General features: G+C 35.7%; 1 protein-coding gene across 4 annotated transcripts in view; it reads left to right on the top strand.

Moving 5' to 3' along the window:
* The window catches only part of LOC139993580 (uncharacterized), a 173,528-nt gene that overhangs the window by 42,400 nt on the left and 103,239 nt on the right, over nt 1–27,889 (top strand). For 3 of the 4 annotated variants that reach the window (XM_072015440.1, XM_072015442.1, XM_072015441.1), the window contains exon 2: nt 3,023–3,274. In XM_072015440.1, the coding sequence (XP_071871541.1) occupies nt 3,023–3,274 (252 nt within the window). Of the gene's footprint in view, nt 1–2,833; nt 2,928–3,022; nt 3,275–27,889 lie in introns of those variants that run through there. The other variant, XM_072015444.1, reaches the window with a different exon arrangement.

Below are 27,889 nucleotides of genomic sequence, written 5' to 3' on the forward strand. Positions count from 1 at the left end.
CCCTGTTATATGCTTTTTCACACGTTAACGGAATCTTTGAACGAGGAGCGTACGTTGTTACGATTATTCAATATCTATTTATCGACTACGATCGTATTAAGATTATCCAATATAACGTCTGACGAAAATACTTATGGAAACATTTGTACGAAACATTTCGAAACTATATTAGCGCCGCGGCGAAGCACGACTATCCTGATTATGCTAAGCAAAAATTTGAAACTCGATACAAGCGTGTCTCGTTACTACGATGCTAATTAAATTTTAAAGTAAAAGTTGTCGATAGTAAGTGTTATTCGAATACTGTAATAGTAAAAGTAATATACCCGATAACATACGTAATTACCGGTTAGTTTTAGTTAATCACCTTGAAATGATACATATGTATGGTGGCGCGAAAAATTCGGCTTCGGCACCGATTCCGCGTAATTGATGCGCGTGATGCACTCGTGCATTCGGAATTGCACAGAACCGCATCGCTGCCCTCGCGTGCTTCGTTAATCACGTACGTTGACGGTTGAATCTTGGCAAAAAGAAAAGGGGAGAAGGAAAGAAGTGAACGCATTCGTGAGAGAGTAAAAGAGAGAGAAAGAGAGAGAGAGAGAGAGAGAGTGGAAGGGAGAAGGTATAAAAGACATGAATGCGAGTCGTTGCTCGCTTTGCTGTTCGTACAGGAAGCTCATCGAGAGTTATGCGCAGGACTGTACTTACGTGCACCGTGCACTCTTCGTTTATCGAATTTCTTCTTTGTCTTTTTCTTTGCTCTCCGTAAAATAATAAACGCTCTTTTTTTTTCGTCCTTTAATAACACCGGTGATTTTTTACAGGATAAATGAAAACCTAGGATTATATCTTAGGTCATTCGTTTATTTAACATTATAAATTAAGATAAAATTAAATAGCAAGCATCGAAACTTGTAATTATAAAAACAATTATTTTATTATTCGATTTAATTTAATTGCATTTAATTTATATGTATTCTATGGGAATAATGATACAAGTTTCAAGAAATGGAATTAAATGAAAATAAAACTAGTAGAAATGACTAAAAGTTAAATGTAACAGTACGATAATAAAAATGACAATAGTAATCGTAATACTGGTAATAATAACGATAATATGATGATAATAATAATAATCGTTAAACTGAGATGAAGAGAGTTTGAAGTATTAAGAATTAGAATTAGAATTAGAAAAATTGTAGATAGTATTAGTACAGAAATGATGAATTCTAGTGAATTAGAAAGGGAATCTATTTCATCGTGTCAATAAGATTAGATAAAATAAAGAGTAGAATTGTAAATATTACGTCATTCGCTTAAAACGGACAAATTTTTCCTCATTTCGATCGCTACGAAATTTTATTAAAGGACAAAATAATAATAATAATAATAATAATCAGAATGGTTTAAAAGATAAAATATGTAATTTTACGTAAAAGCAGTGACCGAGTATTTCTCGTGAAAATTCTAGCAATTGCTGGGAAGAATTGAAAAATTTGCAAAATGATGGAATACATGTAGTTCGAGAAAATAACAGATAATAGATGCCGGAAAATTTTATCTAAATGAATTAAAATTTTATAGAATAATCTAACATTATTATCATTTTTAAAACTTTAGATAAGAGATAACGTGGAGGTTAGTGTATACATACTCATTGAAATTACTTGTTATATTTTAGTTGACATGTGTTTGCGATTCGCTCGATAAAGTAATCAGTTCTTATCTGAGTATGACTTTTTTTTTTTAGAAGCTCATTTTTAAATGTCACATGTATAAATAACTGACACGAAGAACGGTTGTATTGATAATCTATATTCCTCCAAAAGTAACATAAAATATATACGTATAAAAGATTATAACGGGTATATTTTAGGAAGATTGTTTTAGAAACTATGTTATTTTCTTACCGAGCGAACAAAGTGTAGGGAGAGAACCGATATTCCCGTCACGGACTGTACGAGAAGCCATTTTGAATCTTCCTCGGAAAATTTATTACTTTACCTTCATTAGTTTCCACGTTATCCGAGTTTAAACACGCTGTATCGTTTTCTATTCAGTCTCGTAAATGAGCTCACGGTTTATTAATGAACGTCAACCGATTATAGTAAAATTGTATAATTGTGGATCGTAATTGAAGTGTAGTGAATTTATTGAAAGGAAGGACGTTTATATCGATCGACCAGAAATCCTATCGATCGTTAAAGAACTGAAAATAATTTTCATTTTCTTCGAACTATAAGTTGCTGATATTCGTTTACCAGGAAAAAGAGATGTTTTTTTTTTTAAAGCATGTGCTTTTTGAAGGAGCACATTGTTACAAATGAGGGCCTCTGGCGTGGGATATGAGTCATCTAACGACTTGTTTCACTTGACGAACATCCATAAAACTGAACTGACGGCTTACAAATAAGCATACTCGACACCAGCCTTAAAACTACTCCGATGTTTCGCTCGCTACCAACCTTATTTTTGCATGTTGCATGATTTCACAGAAAATGAAAAAGCGCTAATTAATTTTACTCGAGTAATCAATTTAATTAAATTCAATTTAAAGATAATTTTACTCGTTAAATATATCTTTATACATTTTATACAGTCTTTCCTATTACGCGTATTTTTCTACCACACAAATTTCTAACAAAATACGTAAATAAACTCATAAATACCTATACTCTACTTATTATATAATTTTCTATCATTCAAGTATCGAAATTTCTCATTCAAAACACAAATCTTGTACATAGATTGTCTGTTTGTAAATTTCAAACACATCGGACACATATCTAAACTCGATCAGTTTATAAACACAAAGACTCGTCAACGTTCGAGGCGAAGGTTGCCGAAATTACGCGTCCGAAAGGAAATCTCTCAGTCGTTCGCGTACCGTGCTAGGTACCAGCCGTTCCTAATACGCAAATAAGGTTTGTCGAAACGAACGTAGCTTATGTAAATTACGTACAATTTTCTCGCTACGCACACGTTTCGTTATCTAATATAAAATTGATTTCTGTTGCAGTTGTTGGGCGGTGCTTGCTTCAGCCACGGTCCGTACACGTTCTATAAAGCAGTTCGAATAGGAAACGGTCGTGTACTTCGTCTTGGAAGCTTCTTCCTCACGAAATTGTGGAGCGATGCAGATCTCGTCAGCATCGGGGAACTTCAGTTGCTGTGGATGGACAGCAGGGGGCCGAATCAACCTCTGGCATCTTTACGGCTGTACTTTTTACCGGAGAACACCCCGGATGGCCGAAGGGACACGCACGGAGAGGTGAGTGATTTTCGTCTTTTTATCCATGTACTTGTTTCTCTTTGTCGAGTCTCCAAATGAATCTATCACTCGACACAAATACTTCGCTTCCAGTAGATTGCGAGTATCGGAGACCACAGGAGAAATACATGATAAGTCAGATATTTTTGTTTTTCATACGAGTTTTCGTATAAGTTTTTCATTAATATTAGCCAATGAAGCGTTAGCATAATATTTTCACGAAACCTTATGTGGTTCGCTCGAACAGATTGTTTCTCTTTAACTAATATGTTACACGAAATTGTATTGTTTTAACCAGAGAATATGATAAGGCCGGGAAATAAACAGAATCGTACTTAGTATATTTTTCTTTAGTAATATTCGTTTGTTTCTATTTTATTCGATCGTACGTTGTTGTAACTACAGAAGGTAGAAAGTAACGTTTTCGAGCAATGAATCAGTCGAATTGCCTATTCAGTCGCTCTCGTTGTGAAAATAATGAATTAGAGAAGCAATCTTGGTTCACGGGCGATAGCAGCGCGTAAATAGTTATGCGCTGGAAAATAGAAAGTAATATTTAAACCGATAAATCAGCTGGGATTGCTACATTGTGACTTTATTGCGAAAGTAAAGGAGAGATGTATAAGATACAGATAGTAAGATACGTAAGTATAATTCAAAGTAAAATGGTAAAATAGTAAATCTCACGGCAAAAATACGTAGAAAAGATAATCTCGTTTCGCGATAGAACCGAGCGAATTACTCGAGTGTAATCTTTTATTCGAGTTAATTGCCCCAGATAAGATAATAAGCAATCTTTTTCCTTTTAACTTTAAAATATAAAGTACAGCATTAATTGAACATACATATAATCAGGCTGAAACGACGTTTAAGAAGCAGGACGAAATATAATACAACGTTGAAATTTTTCGTACAAAGAAGCAGTAAAGGTGGAGGATATTTTATATTCCCAAGTCTAATAATAATCATAAAATACGTGAGACCGATTTCACGAGTTTTCACATTACAATAGGTCGATGTAATTTTATTTTATTTTAGGTCGATTAATTTCCAGATATTTCATTCTCCGGTGCTGTTTTTCAATTCGTGTGAAATATACGTAGAATACGAGTTAAGATGAAACGTGTGTCTTCCAAAATTAAATGATTTCATAGAAACTGTTGAAATCGTTGAAACCAGAAGTCATCTATAACTTGTTCAGATGACGTTCTATATGAGTCATAAATCTTTTCGGCCGGCGAACAATGCAATTTAATTGCCCTCTCTTCGAAGACATAGTAATCATGGTTACGCCGCGATATAAAGTGGTAGAACAACGATCGCGTTCCGATCGGAATGATTTAAAAGATCGTCGAACGATTAGGTGTGTCGTAATGCCAGGATTTTTCTGAATTCTCTGCCGGCTAATTTTAGCGATGCGATGCAACCTTGATCTAATTCATTGGTCGACCACGTTGCTCGAAACAATTCTATATTCCTGTGCTGAATGCGCAACAAAAAACCTCAACTCGAAACGTGATTCTTACGAAATCAGAATGTGCACATGTATTTCTGATCCTTTTTTTACTTTACATAATACTTTACACAGACGTGTTCTATGATACGTTTAAACGTCAACTTTGTAATTACCAAGGGGGTCTTGTTTTTTCTGTTTATCTTCCTTTGATAAACATTATTTTTCACACGCATTACATAAAAAGGAAAAAAAAAAACACTTGGAATCGGTTTCCACCGAATAAATAACGTACAAGTAACATCCTCTTATCTAAAGTTTATCCCGGTCGAAAAGTTGCAAAGCGAATAATTGTAATTTAGCTGGTAATCGCTGGCAAACACTCGAACGCGTCGTTCCACAACGAGGAAATGCTCTTTCGACGTCGTAAACCGGTTTACGTTCTGTTTTTTCCACGTTGCTCGAACATTTCATCGACAAAAATCACTCGGAGCACGCTTTGGGTAAATCGCGTTTTTTTCGCGTGACGACTGACCATTAACCTCTCATTAAATTCTATGGTACCGCAAAAATTTCTGTCTTTTTCCCTTTCGATCTTCTCTTTTCTTCCTTTTTTCTTTCCTTTTGACAAAATTAATTTAATATGGTGTACAAACGGTGTATTCGTTTTTGCGTTGGGTTCGTGTATCGTATGAGATTGCAGCCCATTTCTACCGGCCCAAAGCTATAGTTTAACTAAAATTAATCTGTCTTATAGTAACGCGATTATCGCTGCCACGGTAGTGTTCAGGGCACATTCGTGTACTCGGAATCAAATTCACCTTGTATTATGCTAACGACATGCTAATGGCCCCTTCTTTAACGACCGTTTCCTTTTGTGAGTTCGCTTTTGATTCCTCGAGTTCTCCTTGTCGGCCGTAGCTTCCCATCTGGCGATATTAATTACGAAATATCGTATCCGCCAGGCGTTTTGTATGCCGAAACAAAAGAAAAAAGAAAAGAAAGAAACGATAGAGAAGAGGAATATGCCTCAACTTCATCGCCAATAAACTTTCGCTTGTTTCCAGTACTAAATTGCATTATGTCATTTCGCGACGGATCAATAAATATTCAGAAGCTGCATTGATCGATTATAACGTGAATCGACGCGTATATGTAACTCGGCGTAAAGTGATTAATAATTGCGAGTTTATATTTATTAATGCGAAACGACAATGCGCGCGAGAAGCGAAGAGAATCAATTGGGTCGAAGTGGGATAACAATAAAAAAAAAAAAAAAAACGAGGGAGAGAAAGAGAGAGAAGAAGAATATGAAACGAATTGGCGGAGTTGAAAAATTTATGGAATTCCGAGGCACGCTCGTGAAACGAAATATAGATTTATTTCCCCCTGCTAATAGAGGAACGCGAAAAACGAGTAATCGGTGTTATCGAATTTTGTTCGCCGGGAAAACGCAATGTGTACTCGATAATTTAATTGAGACTCGATAATTTTCTTGAACGAACAGTGCGTTCGAATACACGCATACTTTGCATTCACGCGTCGCATTTGCATAAATCTATTAAAATTCATAGCGTCCTAATCAAGTAATTCTCGACGCTTGTCATAATGAAAACAAAAAAGAAAAGAAAAAAGAAAGAAAGGTTGTAGAAGGGGAAAAACGTCGGAATGAAATCGTTTTTATCGTTGGAAAAATACGCGATAAAATCAGGAAGACTCGAGATGTGCGATAAAATTGCAACGTTGTAAGATACGCTCGTTGAAAAAGTCCAAAATGAGAACGTGATTGGCAACTGAATATGGTGGGATATTAGGAAAAAAAAAAAAAGAAAAATAAATAGTTGCTGCGAGAGATGGATAGTGGGAGAGATTTACGAGCCTCGGCTTTGAAAGTATCGCGGCGTGGAATTTTTTGTTATTATAGAAGTATTACGCTTACATCGTTTACACAAGGAACGCTTAACGCAATTTTTTAGAAAAAGAAAGGAGAGAAAAAAAGAAAGAGGGAGGCAGTAGATGCAGATCTGTATGTTGTTCCTGCGGCTTTCATACTTGCCGGATTTTATTCAAAACCATATTTGCATTCTCATTATTTTTTTGCCCCTCCCTCGTTTGAGCTTCTCTGAAATTCCGCGGAGTTCCATACTTATAATTCATTTCCCGTCTTCTCTAAGCATTAAATTCGTTTCTTTTCTACGTTCTAAAGGTGCGAGTAATGTAATATAATATATCTAACGCCAGAACGTTAATTTGGAACGTACTGGATATCACATTGTGTTTTCATTAACGACTTTTGCCATTATTTCCCGTTATAAATCACGACATAAATTCAAATTTATGGATTGCGAGAGCGAAAATTTTAAAGAATATGCTGATCGATCTGGCTATTTTGCTAATAATTTGTTAAAGCTATATATTACCGATTTAAACGAATATATTTAGTAGAAATGACACGGGAATTACAGTCAAACGTCTAACGTGGAAATTTATTGCGTGAATGTAACACGATCGTTGCATAACATTATTGTAACAGAAAATATAAATTATGCTTGAGTGGCGTTTATCGAGTAATTTATCTAACAGAAGTATAATGAATCTAGTAAATATCATTATTATCGTTAAATATTAACAAATAATAATTATACCAATTGTACCCTGTTAAATCTCCCTGAATCTCTGGCACAGTTTGCAAAATTTCAACAGAAGTAAAGCAAAGATATGCAAAAAAAAGGCTAGATTTAAAGGATAGAAGAGGTTAATAGAGGCAAAAGCGTAAAGTACAGAGTGGCAGATGTAAAAATGCTGCGGAAGGGTCTACACAAGCAAAATCCCTCGTTGGATGGTTAGGGTGGATTTTGGGGTTGGCCTGTTCTACTATCGAGACATTGTCAATTAAGCGCAGCCCTTCGCTCGTCATTTTCACTGTTTACAGGCTGGTTAGCTTGAAAGCATCGTATACTACAGTCTAGAAATGGATTTTGTTTCTCTCGTGGCATGCAGAAATTCAATTTGAGATTTTTCTCAAATTCATCTTCAGTCGTCTGTCCGTCATTTTTATTTAACAATTTTCAAAGGATGAATTTCCAGAATTAAATCTGCCCGGTAAATATAGAGAATTATAGTTGTTTAAAATAATGTAAAATAAAACAGAATATGGATAAATCGATGTATACGCGATAAAATCGAATACATATTTCTCGATCGTAAATCTTCTCTTGCCAATTCGACTTTTAATTGGTGAACCGACGAAAAGAAACGTTAAAATATTTCTCGAGTGAAGTGGTTTATATCGAGCTCGTCGCGATATCTTAGAAAAATGGTTTTATCGATTTACGATTAAAACGATATATGGCGTGTACCGAAATACTGGTAGAAGAGAAGTAAGTAACGTTATTCGCTTTTGCTCTAACAACAAAGTTCCATTCGCGTTTGCTAATTGGCAGAGTCACGAACAGTCAAAACAGCATTTAGTTAGTCGAATTGTTGAGTTAATTAAATATGCACCGAGTACGGAATGTTGTGTGACTCAACGCAACTTCTTTCCATGGAATATAAATAATTCCATCGTATCAAACTTGCAACGAGGAATTCGCGATGAAAAAAAAAAAAAAAAATATAATTCCGCGAACATGGTTCTATAAACGAGCGTTATGAATTATTTAAATAACCTACTTGGACGGAAAATTGCTTTTTCAATAATACATTTTCTCCGTCGTAATCTTACTTATCGAAACGTCTAGTTTGTTTTATCAGTATGTATTACTTCTTAATGAACGTACTTTATATTCTCCTTTTATTATTCTACTTTTCCAACTTTTAATTTTTATTTCAATCGTTATCATTGATTTTACGATAAATATTATTTAGATTTCGCTGAAAGGCTCAAGCTTAATTATAGTGCCGGAATACCGTTTTTTATCTTGTTTTTTTTCTTTTTTTATTTCTTTGCGTTTCCACGTGTTTCCTCGTTTCTTTCTCGCTCAAAATCTTGAAAGAAATATCACTAGCGTTCTAGAAATCCACTATCGGAACTTTTCATTTGTAATCTTAACTTTTGAATTTTTACGAATAACTATGTTGATTGTATTTGTTGGAAATATTATAGAAATTGTTTTTAAATCTAAAAGTACCGTTTATATACGTGTATGCACGATAATGGCGGGGACATAATGGGTACTTTGGTAAATGGAAAAACACACAGCGTTCGTTATTATTTTAAATCGATAAACGTCTGTGCACGCGAGAGCCACTGTTAAATCGAATCACCGTGCTCACAATCACGACCGTATTATTGCACACGGCATCGAGTAAGAACAACAAATTGGATGCAGCCTTGGAAATATTATTTTAAATGACTTTTGAAACCGGATAGCTGCAAACACTACGCTCCCAGTAAAATGACATTCTTTTACTTCAATTATTATTTTTATTCGAGCTAATACCAATTGAACGAAAATCAATTTGCTCTTGCGTTTAAAAAATTTAGTAGAGGGACAATCTTTGACCGTGGTTTACGCGGAAAAGTAATTTAACAATTGTTAAAGCTACAATAGAGAGGCAAAGCCTGAGTAAAAGCAGTTATGATTCTCTACTCTCCTCTATTTCTTTTTTTTCTTTCCTTTCCTTTTTTTTTTTTTTTTTGCGAAGAGTAAAAAATTTCTGTGGCCAGGAAAAATTGTATTTTGTATTTGTAAAAAAATTTCGTCAGAGAAGAAACTACCACGAAAAATTGAAAATTTTCTTTCCTTGAAAAAAAAAAAACAAAAAAAAAAAGGAAAGGAAGAAAAACAGTTTTGATTTGTAGTTTATTTATTGGTTATCCCGAAAAGTTAAAAATTTGAAATAGAAAAGAAAATGCGAATAGGACAAAAGATGGAGTTATCGAATTAAACGATATGCTGGAAAATAATGGAAATACTTCTGTATTATGTAGACTTTTTTAAAGCATTATGCCGTTACGCTGCAAATATGTAGAAATAAGTATCTCTGCGAGCTCGACAAGGTTACGTTCTAATACTGTCTGCAGAAATGACGTAATGAATAATGCATTCTCTGGTTTAAATGTTAGTTTTATGAAACGTAACACACGCACACGCCTCGTGCAGATCAACGTTAATTCGTTCTCGATGGTGTTTGATGCACGTTCCATGACAACGTGAATTCATCTAAATAAAAAAGTCTCGTTTATTACATAAAGGTTGGAAAAATATCATAAATATTTAGATACTTAACTTTTACGGCGTATATGTATGATCTTTCGAGCTTTGTTTTATTACGTTAGTCCGCTGTCTTTCAATTTCAATTGAGTGTTTCAAAGATCGATAAATCTTTTGCTTTAATTCTCGCTTCGATTGCGACTCTCCAACTTGGAGACCGATTGCTCTCAAACCGATTGCGACGAACTTGACGTAATTGTTTCCACGTAATCGAAAACTTGCAAGATTTAAAAATAGATTCTATCGAATTAGAGAACCGTTACGACTGTTGGACTGCTGATTTTTACGAACACGGTTAAACGAGTGAAACACAGATTTCTACCACTAAATGTTATAACGAGTAGTTACGCTTCTAATGTTGTTCAAATTTTAACACATTATCGGAGAACACACGAATAGAAGATGACAAAATCCTATCTTCTTTAATCTCTTTATTTCGAACAATCGATAATAACGATTAAAAGATAGCTTTGGCAATAAGACACTGATTATTGAATTTTTTAATTGCTCATTATGTTTTTTGCCCGTGGGTTTTAATTTTCCGTTGTGTAGATTTCTGAATAAATTTAAATTTCACGTAAATTAATAGAAATCCGTGTTCTAGTAACTGGATACGTATAAAATTTCATTTAATTCTCAATTTGACTCGTCTACGGCAAGATAAAGGAAATAAGAATTCACGGAGCTTGGATTTTGATTTCGAAACTGTTGGAAAGACAATTGAGAGAATTGATCAAGAAGCGAGCAGCCAGCCCATGACCCTATCTTAGTAAATTAGAAGCAGGAACGCCCTGCAGCTGTTGGTGGATAAACATTGCTGTTCGATAGTCAAGATAAATCGAACCTTTTAATTCGCTCGTGTTCATCGATCATGTCAATTATACGTGACACTGTTGATTCACGATAAATCGTTGGCATAATATTTTCACACTTTCCGGCTTCGTACTGGGATTAGTCGATTGTAATAGTTCTACGTACAATGACTCACAGAAAATATGCACGTAACGGTAGAAAACTTTCGTGTACATATATTACGTATTTTGTATAAAACATTTTGAAATTTTATCAGCACAGCGTTGCGTGTATGTTTGTACAAGTGTTGGAATACCATGACGAATCCATGTAACTACAGTAACAACTAATTAGAAAAAATGTTGACGATTATTTTTCAAAAAAAAAGCGAAAAAATGAAAGATGAAAGCAGATACTTTACGCTTTTCGACTTTGTTCCGGCTGTTTTCTCTCTTTCTGATTCTTCAAAGTCCCCGTGATGACCCTTGAAAAGAATCAAAGAGCGCGAAGAGACAGCGAGGAACGGACTGTGTAGAAAACGATGTGTCACTATAAACGACCAGAAAACGCGTTACCGAAGAGATTTGGCGAGATTTCGCGCCCTTTCATCTCCTTCTCGCCTTCTCGCTGCAGATTTCATTTCATCCATCCAGCTTTGATTTCATTTTATTTTCTTACGGCAACTTCTAAACGAAAACGGCAATTACGGGTAATTTCTTGACTTGTTCGCTTCTCTAAACGTCGTTGAAAATAAGATTGAAAATAGGATGGCAAGTAAGGGCGCAAAATGCAGGATAAATATATCTGAAAGATGGCTCTCTCTTCTTTCGTAGAAACTCGTGTTTTCACGTTTCTCGTTGATTTCGCCTCAATTTCCACGCTCTCCGCTGACGCCATTATAAATTCGGCTTAACGAAGAAATTCTCATTCGTGCAACGCCGTTACAAACTCTGCCGGCCGAATAAACAGTATGCTGATTTGGAAAGAATAAACAACGCCGATAACTTGATATCTTAAGAGGCTGATTATTTTGACAAATGTATTAAAAAGTTTTCTTCGTTTTATGTTTGCAATCCGACGCTTTTCTTTTCCACCGTTTCTTTTTTTCTCGTTCGTTCGATACGTTGAAGATTTCGTTATCCGCGGGAAACGTTTGGACTCTTAGAGAATTTCCATGAGAACTTTGAAGATTCTCTCTGTTTTTACGAAAAAATTCTTTTACCATTTTCTTTTCTTTTACCACCTTTTTTTCGTCCCTTTTTTTTATGCGAAGTAATTTAAGAGGATATGAACTTTTCTACCTCCGTTTCAAAGGTTGCTTTTATTTTTCTTCTTTTTCCCCTTCCTTCGTCCGGCTGTAGAACTTTTCATGAAGTTTTTCCAGTGTAATTCTAGATAAATACGCGCATTAATTTTTAGTAGCGTTGTTGAATTTCTATTTTCGCGAAATTTTATTCTACTTCGTCTCTTTAATTTAATTACTGCATTCGATGTTGGAATGCATGATGTAATGAGGAAAATAAATGTAAATATTATTTCGCCGATGAAACTCCGACGTCTACGGAACGGAGGCCACGAGTTCAAAAACCAGTTCCCTCGAAGCCTAATTAATAAATGTAGCTTTCGCGTTATTAGTTTTTGTTGTAACAAGCCCTTGTTCGGATATGATATCCGTACACAGACGAAAATGATGATATTAATATGGAGATAAACTAGAGCGCGGAATAATTTCTGAAATAACTCGACCGGAGTTGAAAAATTTTCTCTGTTGCCTCGTAGGGGAAAGAAAAGAGAAATAGCGGTCTGGCCCGGGCATTTAATTCGCAAAATGTCGCCCTTCCGTTTTATTTTCGATTTCATTGTTGCGTCGATATCGAGTCGCACCGATTGATGCACAATATTTACGAATCGAAACCCTTGCTGATCGAGGGATGAATTTTTGAGCGAATGAAGAGAGAAATAGTGGAGGTTACAAAACGAAGGGAGAAAAATATATACAAGTCGTCGTGGTATTGTTGAGCAGCATAAATACAGACGGCAAAGAGAATAACAAGAGCGAACAAAGTGTTGTTTTGCATGCATTCCATCGCGATCGAACATAGACGCTGCGAATATTTCATTGCACTCCGTCGGAAAATACTTTACGCTCGTTTATTTCCTCCCCGCGAGAAAAAGTTTGTTCCGGGAGCGATGAAATTTATTTGCACTCGTTTCTTCGTGGCTTAATATTTCCTTCTTCTTTTTTTTTCTCTCTCCTTCTTTTCAACTTTTCCTTTTTTTTTTCTCGTTTTATCTTTCCCCTCGCTTCTGTTTTACGCGTGTGTACTCAGCGAGAGAGAACCCTGACGTCCTATTTCCGTGCCGCTCCAAGTGTCTTTCGAGCAATTCGATTTTATAATTTCGAGAACGCCTAGAAAAAAGATTAATCAGTCTCGAGGAGCCTACGGCGAAATTCGAGCGAATACGAGTCTCTCTGTCGGGAAACTTCGAGTTGGTTCTTGGAACGATCGCCCGGGAAATTGCATACTTTGGGAGATATCATTCTTTTTAAATAGAAGATAGAAACGTATAAATTGACCCAGATTGACTTAATCGTAACCAACGAGAAATCGTAAATTGTTTAGTCACTGTATAGAATCATTTGTATTTTTCAATAAACCTATCGATGGACATTTCGATTAAAAAATATGAATTTTTGAAATTGTCGAACAAATAACCACGACATCGTGATCTCCTGCTATTATCGTCGATCTAATTGATAGACTGAGAAACGAGAACGAGTCCATTTCATTTCACGAGGCTATTGTTTATGAATCGAGAGATTATCAACGAGCGATAGCCTGTATAAAGCACATATGTACATACATACTTGCCGCTCTACTTATCGTTATTTAATTATCGAAACAACTTTCTATCCATTACTTGGTAAAAATTAGGTTTCCTAGAATTTCCTCAGTTTCTTCCACGGATCAAGCAGATTTCTCACATGCGATTATCACGTTTCTTGCATTCAGTGTTATAATTTATCGTATCCTCAGCTTCGTTCTGTTCTATCGAATCCATGGAGTTACACGAACCTGACGTGATGCACACACTTCATTTGATACTCGCGGGGAGTCCACGCTGGCCTGCATAATTTATTAGAAAATTGCGAACGAGTTTCCTCGTCTCCTCTCTATTCTTCTATCCGTCTTTCTCTGTTCTTCTTATAGACGTCTTCACGCGCACGCATGCAGTCTCCACGTTAGAATAATTCAATGTTCTAAATAAAACTCGTGGAATTCGCGTGCACGCGGTTGTTGTTAGGCCAGTGTTGAGGACGATGGGGAATCCGCGATCGGGTGAACGTACCCTTAAGCCCTGCACATACAACGCGATTAACCCGTCTGCATCGTTTTCTTCCATTAAACGCTGATCCTAAATCGTACAAACCGTTTTTTATCGCTCCATATTCGAAAGTTGTCACTTGTCGCACCTTTTATTCTTCGCGTTATATCGTTCAACTTTTTCCCCGAGATCTTGACAATCGTATCAGGGATGCAACTGTTCAAGAAGTTGGAGCATAATCGCAACACTCGGAAATATCGATTCTTTTTGCTCTGCTCGCGTGATGCGTCCGCGATTGGGAAAAAGAATACCAAAATAGCTTCTTGAAGGGCTTTAAGTTTAATTAGAAGCTTTAGAATAGTGGAGTTTACGACGACGAATCGATTGGCAGACACCGCAGCGCCGCTTTTGGGCAAACATTTTGAGAATAAATCGCTCGGTCTGACGCTCAAAATTGTTGCTGGTGTAGTTTGAGCACCTCCCGTTGGAATTGTTATCGAATTTCGAGAGGAATGCCTTGAAAGCGACGGAAGCTGAATCGGGAACTTTGAGAAAAATTTCGCGAATCCCGGGAACGATATAATTCTGTAGAGAAATGAAGAGCGAAGAGCTGTTCGTTCGAGGGTCTGATCGATTTAAGAAACTGCCGTAGCTTGTATTACAAATAGAAAACAAAGCCGAGGAAGAACAAAATCTTCTTTAATGCTCCGAATGGTCTGCTTTGAAATCTCCTTTAATTTAACAAGGAAGAATGGAAAACACAGTTGCTGTACACGTATTACATTTTTAACAATCCCATTACATTTTGAATGCAAATATTACTTTGCAGAGAAACATTCAAGATGGAAATATATGGAATTAACGTTTACCGCGCAGCGAAAAGAGAATAAGAACGGAGGAAGGAAATTTCATTTAAGTAGCGTTGTAGCCGTGACATAAAACCTCTACTATATTCTTGAAAAATATTTTTTTACAAAATTTCATTATAATGGAAATACACTATCTCGCGAAAGTATTCCAATACTTGTAGAAATCTCTTACGTGTACGTGTATTATTATATATAAAAATTTTCTATGGCAAGTGTTGAAATACTTTTGCCGTGTATCTGTTTCCACAACGTAGAGCATCATAGTGCAAAGAGAAAAGGAAAAATCGTTTTCTTTTATTAAAACGTAACATTATATTGGAAAACCCGTGGTCGTAAAATATCGTCAAAGTTTTCGATACGAATAACAGAACTGACGTAAATGCACGAATATAATTATTCGTTGCATTTAAATACAGATTGATTTATTTTCATACATGGCGCGTGTCGGAGATAAATTATTTGCGAAAAGCAACGGGAAATTGATATACACGAGGCGTACAACATGGCGGATATCTAATATCACTTTGTATGTTCGAAGTCGGAGATTGCACGTGTACGCACAAAAATCAATGCAGTGTTTGTAAAGGCTCTTATTCAGAAGCGTGACTTACATAATACATCCGTGCAGTACGCTGGCAATGCTTCGTACAGATATAACTCATAAAATCGTACAAACTGGCAGAATCGATTTGTTTACGTTGATTCATTTCTTACCGTACTAGATAAATCTTTTTTCTTTTCTATTTCTGTTTTTTTTTTTACACACACGGGCGTGCTTCGGTTTTTTATTCGTCGCGCTAATTCTTTCGTGCGAATATCGCAGTAGGAAAACATAGTAACAAGTACGTTTCGTTCATATTCCGAATCACTTCGTCTGTGAAATATTTGGAAAATTTTAAAAAGAATGAAAAAAAAAAACAAACACGCGTTTAGCTCCCACACTAAATATAAAAATAATTTTGGTAGCCTAAATCTTAAGAAAAGGTATCTGTGTGTCGGCTACGAAAATTATTACACCAATGAATTTCTTATAACGTTTTCATACTGTTTAATTAAGTTCGTTATCTAATGGTACTTTCGTACGACTATAAGCTTCTGATACTACGAAAATGAAATGTATAGAATCCGCTAAAAAGATGTTTCGTTCGAAAGTAAAGATATATACGTGAACACCTTTTCCAGCTACCGTAAAACATAGAAAATATGAATTATCCATCGTATTGTTCTCCTTCGTATATTTTCCTCGGTCGAAAGGTTATTCATATTGAATTTAATTATCATTTGATTCGCATAATGCTAAGTTATACAAAATACGCGATTGAACCGTAAATTGAAGTAATTAGCAAAATATTTAATTAAATTGTTAGCCTGGCCATTAAACGGAGGAATTCATTAAACAGTCGTATCGTGTTTTATTTGCAACTGTAATACATGAACCGTGTGTATTAATTAAATTTGATTTGGCCCGTCCGCTGTTACAACTGCACGACATGATCTACCGTTGTGCACGCTATCTTGTAAACTATGACGTAATCGATAACAGAGTCGAGCGAGGGGAAAAAAGAAATTATGATTCAGTTCGTGTAACGTGCGCGGGTTTACCGAATCCGGTATTTCAAGAATAGAAGTCCCCACTTTTTCTCTATTTCTCTCTCTCTCTCTCTCTCTCTCTCTCTCTCTGCCTCTCTTTCTCACTGTACTCAATCAACAACCGATTTTCCGTAAAATTTTCAACTCGATTTCACGGCGAACAAGTACATCGCAATCACGCGTTCCGTGAAATGAATGTTCACAGTCGACTGGTATTAAATTCATCTACGTATAAACGTTCTTCGTATGAATCAAGAAAATAAAGTTGTTTTTTTCTTTTTCACGTTCGTTTAATATTAATCGAGCGGCTAAAACACGTTTTTATGACAAATATGTATACAGGTGTCTGATGTAGCTACTTTCTAATGAAAGAATTATTGCGAAAGTGTACAGTGTCCGAAATTTACATAAAGCCGCTATACAAGTTTTTTTTTTGTAAAATCATGTAGTTATTTCATTCTGATGTGACAAGTTTATGTATGATACTATTTTGGAAAAACTAGGACAGAAACGTACATGTAACAATGATTTATTAATATCATCCACGGAAAGAATAGAAGAAAGTAATTTTATTTATCAATACGATAACGTTTCGGTTCATGCATCGAGACACATGAAACAGTGGCTGCGCCAAAAAATATCGATGTTTCAATATGGCCAGCATGTTTACTAGAATCGAAACTCATAAGAAATTCTTTGGAGAATAATTGCGAGAGAAGTTTGTACTAATTGCAGACAGTATAATTCCATTAGTGGAATTTATCAAACGCTGCAAACGAAGCGTGCACGTCTATCGATAAAAAGATGATACAAAATTTAATTGCGTCGAAAAGATGGCAATTATACGTTGATATGGAAACGGGGAAGAAATTATCGTTAATTCTAATTTCACAATTGAAATTTATTCGTTTAAAGCGCGCGTTGATTCGTAGAAGTTCTTCATTTCGTTTTCTCTTAAATTATATTTCTACGTTTTTTTTTTTTTTTTTTTAAATAATTTTGTGTTAGAATCGAAGTGTATGTTTGTTCTTTGATGTTTTAATTTTAATTTTACAATTTAATTTTACTCGTTTAAAACGCACGTGGATTCGTAAAAATTCTTCATTTCGTTTTCTCTTAAATTATATTTCTACATTTTTTAAAATAATCTTCTGTTGGCAGAATCGAAGTGTATGCCTATTCTTTGATTTTTAAAATTTTAACTTTACAATCTAATTTTATTCGTTTACAGCGCGCGTGGATTCGTAGAAATTCTTCAATTCGTTTTCTCTTAAATTATATTTGTATGTTTTTTTTAAATAATTTTGTGTTAGAATCGAAGTGTATGTTTGTCCTTTGATGTTTTAATTTTAATTTTACAATTTAATTTTACTCGTTTAAAACGCACGAGGATTCGTAAAAATTCTTCAATTCGTTTTCTCTTAAATTATATTTGTATGTTTTTTTTAAATAATTTTGTGTTAGAATCGAAGTGTATGTTTGTCCTTTGATGTTTTAATTTTAATTTTACAATTTAATTTTATTCGTTTAAAACGCGCATGGATTCGTAGAAATTCTTCATTTCGTTTTCTCTTAAATTATATTTCTACGTTTCTTAAAATAATCTTCTGTTGACAGAATCGAAGTGTATGTCTGTCCTTTGATGTTTTAATTTTAATTTTACAATTTAATTTTATTCGTTTAAAACGCGCATGGATTCGTAGAAATTCTTCATTTCGTTTTCTCTTAAATTATATTTCTACGTTTCTTAAAATAATCTTCTGTTGACAGAATCGAAGTGTATGCCTGTCCTTTGAATTTTAAAAGTTTAATTTTACAATTTAATTTTATTCGTTTAAAGCGTGCGTGGATTCGTAGAAATTCTTCATTTCGTTTTCTCTTAAATTATATTTCTACGTTTTTTTAAATAATTTTGTGTTGTTAGAACCGAAGTGTATGTCTGTTCTCCAATTTTTCCAAAATGGTATCATACACAAACTTGTCGTTAGAATGGAATAATCAATTAGAATAAACGTGTCTGTCATACTTTACATCTCCTCTCTCTCCTTTTTTTTTTTTGCTTTGACACTCGTAAAAGCATTGTTTCGTTGAATAAAGATATAGTATCGACATAAATCCATTAACACTTGAAATTGACTCGATTTCATGTTGGATCCACTTTAATGCGAAAACGATAGAATGGCGTCGGTATCATCAATCAATAGGGAAGTATCGATCTTGAGTTTTGACATCGGTTTCATCCCGTGGATCCAAAATTTCTATGTACAGGGTGACACCGTTGTTATGATAGGTAGCGTTTTACCTGTATATTCTAGATGCAGTTAATTAATTAGACGTAACGCGCGTGCAATGAACGAAAGCACCTCGTGCCAAGTAAATTCATCAGATTGTCCAAATAAAACGTAAATTCTGTCCCTCAATCGGCATCTAGTCCCGTGCATTACGCGTTCCACCAGATTTATGTGAATTTAGTTCGGCATGTAGTACTCACTATGGATATATTAGAACACTGTCACGTAGAAATGGAATCGAGTCGAGAACTGTTTGTGAACTGCAACTGACCCGAACGCTTGATTCACTCGCTCGAATACAGACGGAAGTGGGACGAGTGTAATTCTCTGATTGATTATTGTTGCCTCTACTTTCGCCTGAAAAATACACCTTTCCCAATAGGCACGTGTTTTTCCATATTTGGCCGATATAAAGGCAGATCGAATCGGATTGTCAGTATTTTTTCCTTTTTTTAGGAAAATTATCTTTACATTCGTGATCTGTTGTAACTCATCAACAATATTTTCTCCCGATCATCTTCGTTACGTTCGACTTGATCTTAGAGTATCGTTCATTTAGAAAAGCGATATTTATTTGTAATTTACAAATGTAAAAATCATTATCTTTTTCAATCATCTCGATGCAATTTATCCTGATAAAAGTATCGATCTTTTAAGAAACTAATGTTCGCTCGTAACGTACAATTCGATAAAAAGAATTCAGATAATTTATAATAATTCAATTGGATGAAATTGTATTTTTCTGGAATAAATATTTCCTTGTAATCTATTAATTCGCCAACAGTGAACTTCCTCTACGATCTGGATTTTCTACTGATTAGAGGAACAGTCGACGAAAGGTTTTCCGAGGCTTGTAACATTTCCAACATAACACGTATGGACGCCATTCGAGTCAGGTTTATTCCCATCTCTAGTAGTACGGTGTTGGTACGTTGTTGGTGCAGCGTGGTTCGCATGGTTGCCGGGGATCTCGGGGTTAGGGAGGAATCGAGAACGACGGGGGTGGACCAAGGGGGTGCCAAATGGAAGCTATAGCAGGGTATAGAGCTACTCTGTATGGGTAAGTGGAGAGAGCCAGTGTTATTGGTTTTTGTTGCGCATGCCTACTGCCGGCGCCAATCTGGCGAATTATTAGCCAAGTTTAACTGGCCAGAGGTGAGATAGATTATGACAGGAGTTGGTAATTTAATGGCCTCACTCCACTCTTGCGTATTAATCGATTAATATTTTTCTTTTAACCTAGTCAGAATTATCGATTCGAAAAAATCAGTTCAATCGTTTCATCCTCGAGCTGATTCATTCGATATCAATCGTTGAAATTTATCGGTTAATAATTGATCATCGTGATTACGTTGCTCATTGATAACGAATACGAATAGACTGCAGGAATTTTATTGAGAGATTAAATCCTTAACTACCTCTATTATTTTATATAAGATACGTTTAAATCGTTTGCATTTTTCCTCTTAGCGTATCGAAGATGTTTATGCAAATTCATATCTTTATATGTAGGAGTAAAATGCAAGACACATGCACTTTAAGCATTTTTCTAATCAAATTCAAATTTTCTCGCTCGTTTGTCTTACTCAATTTAGTTAGATTCTTTCCTATTTTTTCTTTTTTTCCTTTTATCCTTCCCCTCGTTATAAGATAAAGGATAGAAATTGGCGAAGTAATCGATCACGATGACCATCGATTCCCCCCCGCCTTACATATCGTTTTATTGTCAGGTTACCGGGAAACCCACTCGATGGCATAAAATGAATTTTCATGGGCAATCAAAGGGAACGACTGGAGGGTTCGTAGAAACCAAGCTGGAAAATTTATGAACAGAGCCAAACATTCCAACTCTCTTATTTAGACATATACGTGTCCTATCGAAAAGGAAGAAAAAGTGTGTCTTTTAACAGTTGCCGTGGAAGGATAGTCCGCTTATCGTACACGGCGTTTCATTTTTTCTTTCGAATCGTGCCATCCCACTCGAGATCCTGAAAAGCCAATTTCGCCGATAAGCGAGCAGCTGCAACTCCCCGCGCGGCGATCGCGTTTAAACGAAATTAGTCCGCGCGCGCGGTGTGCATAAGGTTGTAAACGCTACCAAAAAACGAGCTAGTGTCCGAGGGATGAACGAAAGTGAAAGTTTGGAATAGAAATTCCGTAAAAATTGTCTGCAATTTCAGGGAAAATTTGGTTAAAATTACAAAGTTCGAACGACCTAATAGAATACCGATTTTCTATCGCTAGGGATTCGCAGTTTGATATTTGTTCCACCTCTGTAAAAGGTAACCTAAAGAATTTTAATCGAACGTCGTAACCGGTAGAAATTTCCAAACAAACCGATCTTTTCTAAAAATCACCAAATCCGACTTACCATTCATCTATACTATGGGGAACAGCGAGCAACTTCAACATAGAAATTCTCCAACGATTCCAATCAAAAACTCTAAGATCCTCAATAGATGTACCTTGGTATGTTACCAACGAAACGATACATCGCGACCTTAAAATACCCACAGTCGAAGAAGAAATAACCAAGTTCAGAAACAGATATAATATAAGAGTTAACAACCACCAAAACCCATTAGTTACCCAATTACTCGACACGACGGATCAGATCCGCAGACTAAAAAGGCAATACCCCTTAGATCGAAGCATTAGATTCAACTAGAATCAAACATACTATAAACTTTTATAATTCAAGTTACAGTACCATGTCAAAATAATTTATTTACAATTCTGTCTGAGAATTGATTGTAAATAATCTACCAAATTAAAAAAAAAAAACCATTCATCTATAATACTCTCAATAGAGTTGCTAATAATAATCGTCATAATGATCGACGTGAATGACAGGTGCACAATTTATTTAAAAAAAAAAGTAAGGAAACAAAAAGAAAAAGACAAAAAAAAAAGAAGAAACAAACGGATTGTATCCGATGGAAATTAGCAGAGGAATTGGCGATAGCATCGACGATGATAATGACGAGAAAGTTATCGGTCCTTGGAACGACATTAACCTTTAAATTGCTACAGGTAGTAGCCGAGACATGTGTATAGCTGGTCGAATGAACTCGACAGGTTCAAAATCGTTTGTATTTGCGTTCATGCATTTTCGTGGGCAACGGTATGTGTCCGGCCGATAGCCACGGCAGATGCTTAAGGCGCGTTCACACGACCGTGATCGGTGTGTGCGTATTTACCTGCTCACTATCACCGCCATATTGCGGATACGTTCGTGTGGGATTTGTGGGTTGGACAGTGGCGGCGACGCTTTCGTTCTTGGTTTACTTAGGCGAATACAGAGTGCCCTTATGAACGCTACAATGCCAACCGAGTAAAAAGGGGTTACTTTGGTCGAGTTTCTTTTTTATTTTCTTCGTCCCATTCAAACCCGCCTCGAATCGGTTTTCCCCGGCCCCCTTTTTGTCGCTCGTCGCGTGCAATTTCTGCGATTCATGTCACCCTCTTGTTATCGATCAATTAATATACGAAGATCATACAGAGAAAATACGATAAGTCTACCATTGTTGACTTTCCCACTTTTATGTCATTTAGTTCATTTAGAAAATAGTTGAAGAAAGGGAACATTCTGATAGATTCGAAGACGTAAACCTATTGAAAATACGTGGCAGATATATGTTTCGTAAAAGTCGAATGATGTGTAATCGTTTGTCATTATATTTAATTGTAGAACCGGATGTGAAAGTAATTTTTACACGAAATCGGTTGACAACATATTGAATTTTAAAATCACAGTCCCTCGTAAAAGACGGGAAATTCAACTCGTGTTTTTTACCTTTTTCCCCCTTTCATATTGATCAAAAATCTGTCTCCTCTTTTCGTCTCTTCTCTCTTTTTCCCCTTTCCTTTTTAATAAAATTTTTTCCGAAATAAAATTGTGAGTGATTAATCATATAAAATCGTAGAAAATGGTAATAAAATTTGGTCGGTGAGAGAGAGAGAGAGCTTAAATGAAAGTCAGGAGAGAATGGCGTAAAAGGTCGACTTCCCCGGGATGGAATACACAGATAATTCTTCTTGAAATATTTCCCTTTGGTAAAACGATTTTATATTATGTCAAGTCGCCTATTCAGCTCGTTGGCCAATGCCGAGTAGTTACAGCCATCTTTCTTCAAGGTCCTCTTCCTTTATGGCCTCGTCCACGTTCATTCGCGTTGCTTTTACATCGCTGCTGCGCGGTAATTGAATATTTGACGAGCAGGAAAAGTATCTGACACGATGGAATCGGTGTTAAAAGAGGTCTGACCCGACGACGTTCGATCTACTGGCAAACAAAACCGAACACCATGCCGGCTCTGTGTGTGCCAATAATTATTATACTAATTTCATTAGCACCCGTTGCTTGTTTAAAATTTCAATTTATAGTCCACACGGCTGCCGGCCGATCGATGCAGCATTAAATTACTTCTACTTCGGTCCGGGGTAAAATTTCAAATTCGTACACGTTCAATGGCTGTTCAAAGAAGCAAAAATACACGTGCGTAGACTACGACAGGGAAACACGATACACGTTCGTCTATTGTCTGATAATGTGATTAATGAAAGGTATTTTATAACTTTCAAGTTATTATAACATGACATAGTAGAGGATGAATAGAACCTGTTAAAAATAGCTTTTAACTTGACAAAATTTCGTGGTAAGCGATATTCTTAAAATTGCGAAATGGATGGGACAACAAATTCAAAGTCAGATAACTGAATTTAAAAGTTGCATTCCCGTGACAAATAAAAATGCGATTTATCGTATTTTTCTGCCGTAGTCTTTATATAAAGAGAGAAATGGAAAAGGAAAGAAGGGAGAAAGTAAAAAAAAAAAAGAAATGAAGCGCTATAAAAATTGCGTTATTTGAAATTCCCCGTGTTTTTTTTTTCAAACTTCCAGAGGTTCGCGAAATTTTACGAAATCGTCTCTGCTTTATTATTATTGTCCCCTTTTCCTTCTTGGGGAGAAATTTTTATCTGAATTTTAATCAGTTGTGTTACGGACGCGCGAACGAACGATACAGGGAGCCGAAAGAGTTCCAACGAGGAAAGTAATTTTGCCCGCTACTGTACATTACGTGTTTAGCTTGTATAGCCTGGGTGGGATTGGATAATTCTAAACACAGTTGCACACGTTGCCTGTGTAGTAACCTTTGACCAACTTCGTAACTGTGTATGATAGTATGGACTCTCTCTAACTGAGAATGGAAGGGATTCTCCTTTCTCTTCTACTCTCTTCTCTTCGTTCTCTCACTTCTACTTAGTGAAACACGCTATCCTTGTCCGTTCCTCGCAATTGATCCTCATCTCTCTCAATTTCTCTCGCTCTTCCCATTCTGATAACATTAGCTATTCTCAACTTCTTCTATCTTTCTCCTTGCGTCGTCTTTCTTGTAAAAGTTTTTCAGGCAATTTAATCATATTACCGCTTCGAATGTATCAAAGAACCTGTTTCAATTGTTTCTAAGTCACGAAGCATCAGACAGTCATAACAGTTATATATGTATATAAATTTTTGTAAATTTCATAAAATTGTAAATTGCACCGTGGAAGAAGTAACAATGACGAAATATCGTGTTTCCCTTTCACAGGATTCTACAAAGAACGCTATTTTAAAAAGCAGAAATCGATAATGTAGCTTGATAGAAAATAATTGCGAATAAAATTGCGTCAATGCAACGTTGACCTCGATGGTCTGTGAAGCACGGGAAAGACGTTTATCTAGTTTTTTTCTTTCTTTTTCCTTGTTTTAAAGATGTTCAATTTATCTGAGAAATTCGAGTAATTTTTTAAGGCTTCGGAAAAACAGAGAGAAAAACCTAAGCTATAAATGTTCTCACCGTAAACTGACCTAAGATGCACTTTAGACTTGTAGGTAATCTGGAGCAGTGGTTGTCGAATGGCCAGTTTTAGCATTGTGAGCATCGCAAGCCTCTTGTACTCCAAGCAAGAGTATACGTATTTCCGCGAACAGTAGGAACAAGCTGGTGAATGGAGGATTCTTAAATTAAATCGTTAATCTTGGCGCAGAAGTCGTGCCTTTTCGTCGTAACGAGACCGGGAGAAAAATGAACTTGCCCGTTGAACACTTTGCGAGCTTTCGTTTCGTTTCGTTTGAGCACCACCAACTTGTCGAGCCTTTAGAAATTGTTTCACTGACACTCGTCTCGGAAAACGTATTCAATTCTCGTCAGAAGAGTAGCGAGCTTCCTTTTTCAACGTTTATATCTGCCGGTTCGGCTTAGCTACATATTGCCGTATAATTATGTCAGAGATTATTGGCCGCTATTTAAAAGTACTTATTATCATATGTACGTTGAACACAAGGATTCGTTGTATTTCCATTTTTCGATTGGTCAGTTTATAGACGAATCGATTGCTGTATAATGGTTATTAACAACTCAGTTGTAATTATGGACTAGCGATTTTAGAATTTTATTATGTCTATTTGATAGTCGAGTGGAAATTCCTCGATAGAATATGTAATAGGATGGAAAAAAATAGTAACAGCATGAAATTTTTAAACGAATTTCTGAATGCATTTATTTATTTAGTTTATTCTACATTCGAAACAGCTTTTAGTTTATTTAAGTTACGAATGGATATCAGCCGATTCCATTGGAAATAGATTTTAGCAGTCGAGAATTCGATTTTATTTACATTTGTATTTTCGCCCTCCGCCCGGCGAGATTTCAATTTCCCGAAAAACATCATTTTTGAATTGTGACAGTATTCTTCGTACCGATGGACGTTTTGAAAAACAGCTACAAATCACTTGCATATTCATGAATTCTCTTTTAATTAAAAATATCTCGATCGTTAAAGACGCGGTGTGAAAAATATATCCTTTTTTTTTTGTTTTTAATATTTCATAAAAATTCAGTGTTTCAATAACAGTAGAGTACTGTGATGGATTCAGAGAGCGAAAAAAAAAAGAAAATACAGCAATGTTAGTACAAAGAAGAAAAATAAGAGTAGTTACGTACTAAAAATAAACCATAAACAATTTTCTCAATCTTTTTTAAATATCCAGTGAAATCTAAAATCTGTAAGGATAAAAATATTTTTATCGTCGTTTATTCTTTAGCCAGTTCCCAACATTGATGTATTAAATTAAACAGTGCAACGTGGATAGAGGAGCAATTTGCCTGATGGCGAGAGGCCTTTTTATTCGCTTCGTTTCGCGTATCCACGAATATAAAAGTGCGTACCAGTTATTTTTGAACGATATTTTTATTTCTGTTAAAGCGCTTGATACTTCTGTATGATAAAGCGATTGCTTGCATCGCAGCGTGGGCGGTGCGATAACAAATTCCGATGTTTTGCACCGACACGTACGTACGTCGCCCCACTTCTCTTCGACACTAAGACGATTTACTTAACGTATTATCTCTTACCTTACATGCTTATGGACTTTAACCATTCCACTATGAAATACATCTACACTGCAGTCGTATTTCTACTTTAAAACGATATTTATTTTCTCAGAGATAATAATATACGTATACTCTGGTCGGTCTTATATAAAAGAATTTTAAAATCTGCCGATTCGAAGAGCTAGCGGAACTTTCACTGCTATAAAAAGAAAGAATTTATGAAATTGCATGTGATTATACAAAAAATTGAATATGAAATCTAGAAGATTTATTGACTAAATTATACGAACTTTGCACAGCCTATGAAACGAACATATTTATTGCACGATATTGCAAACTTACGAATCGTCGAATCGAAAGTGACTAGAAAGAAGAAATTTGCAGGACAGCTGGTTACAGAAGAATAGATTTGTTGAACTTTAATTCGGAAACGTGAATACATCCAGGAAATTTGATATTCGAATAAAACGACGCAATCGAATTGATGTTAATTCATTTCGCTCGTTCCGAACTTGTTCCATCCTCGTTTTCCTATTGAACCATTCGAACTCTACCAAACGTGTTTCAAATTGTATTTTCGATAATCGCCGAACGAATGAAAAGCACGTTCGGTGTATAGTATACCTATCTGCCATTCATTTATATCGTATTGTTCACTAATGAGAAATCCAGCAAATGCAGCGAAATTACAAATGTAAATCGAATGTTTAACATATCGGCTGAAATGTAGTCGAAAGAACGATCTCGACGACTGAAACTCTTCCTTTCAACATTAATTATCACTTAGTAGATTAACTTCTTTTTAATTTACTCGTCTGACAAACGATTACGATCTTCTAATGCACTTTTCAAACGGAATTGACGTGGCTCATTAAAAAATTATTAACATTCGACTTTCCCTCTACCAGAAAGAAAAGAGAAAAAGGAGAAGAAAAGGATCCACGATTATATATTTCTGTCGACAAATTTTACACCGTCCAATGAGATAACAACTCGATCAATATTTACAATATACGTATATATATCACCTTTATATTTCGTATACGAAATTAACGTTAATCACTGTAAATTAATGAAATTCGTCAGCTCGTTTTTATTGATTAAAAGAAAAAAGAAAAATATAATATCGTATATTTACGCGGGAAAATTTTACGCCATCGTATGGAATAATGCGAATGACAAATGAAATAACATGAATAACATTCGTGTCAAACGTTAAAACGTAGTAGAGAGAATGTATCGATTAATAAACCGCTAAATGTCAGTAACAGAACCCCTCCTGCACCCCGCTTCACCACCCCTTCCCATCGCTCCTCGTTTCCCGTCTTCCCCTCTCTCGTGACTAATAATATTGCTGTTCATACGGCACAACACTATTTTGAAACGCGAGGCAATACAGGAAATACGGTAACGGAGTTCGTGTAATAATGCCATGTTGCATTATTCAATTACACGAGAGAGTTCGGCTCCGGGAAGATCGATAACGGACTGAAAGTAACAAACGCCGCCTCCTCGGGCTCATATTTTTATCGTTTACACGGAATAGAGCGATATTGGAAGGAAGGAGGCGGCGGAGTTCTGGTGTCACAATTCACGCGGCACTCGGATGTTACGTTACACGAAAACGAGACTGATCGAGAACATCCAGACAGAGAAAAAATCGATATCGTCGAATGCAACAATGGAAAAGAAATAATA

Source organism: Bombus fervidus, chromosome 13 (assembly GCF_041682495.2).
Source record: "Bombus fervidus isolate BK054 chromosome 13, iyBomFerv1, whole genome shotgun sequence".
NCBI classification, from domain to species: domain Eukaryota; kingdom Metazoa; phylum Arthropoda; class Insecta; order Hymenoptera; family Apidae; genus Bombus; species Bombus fervidus.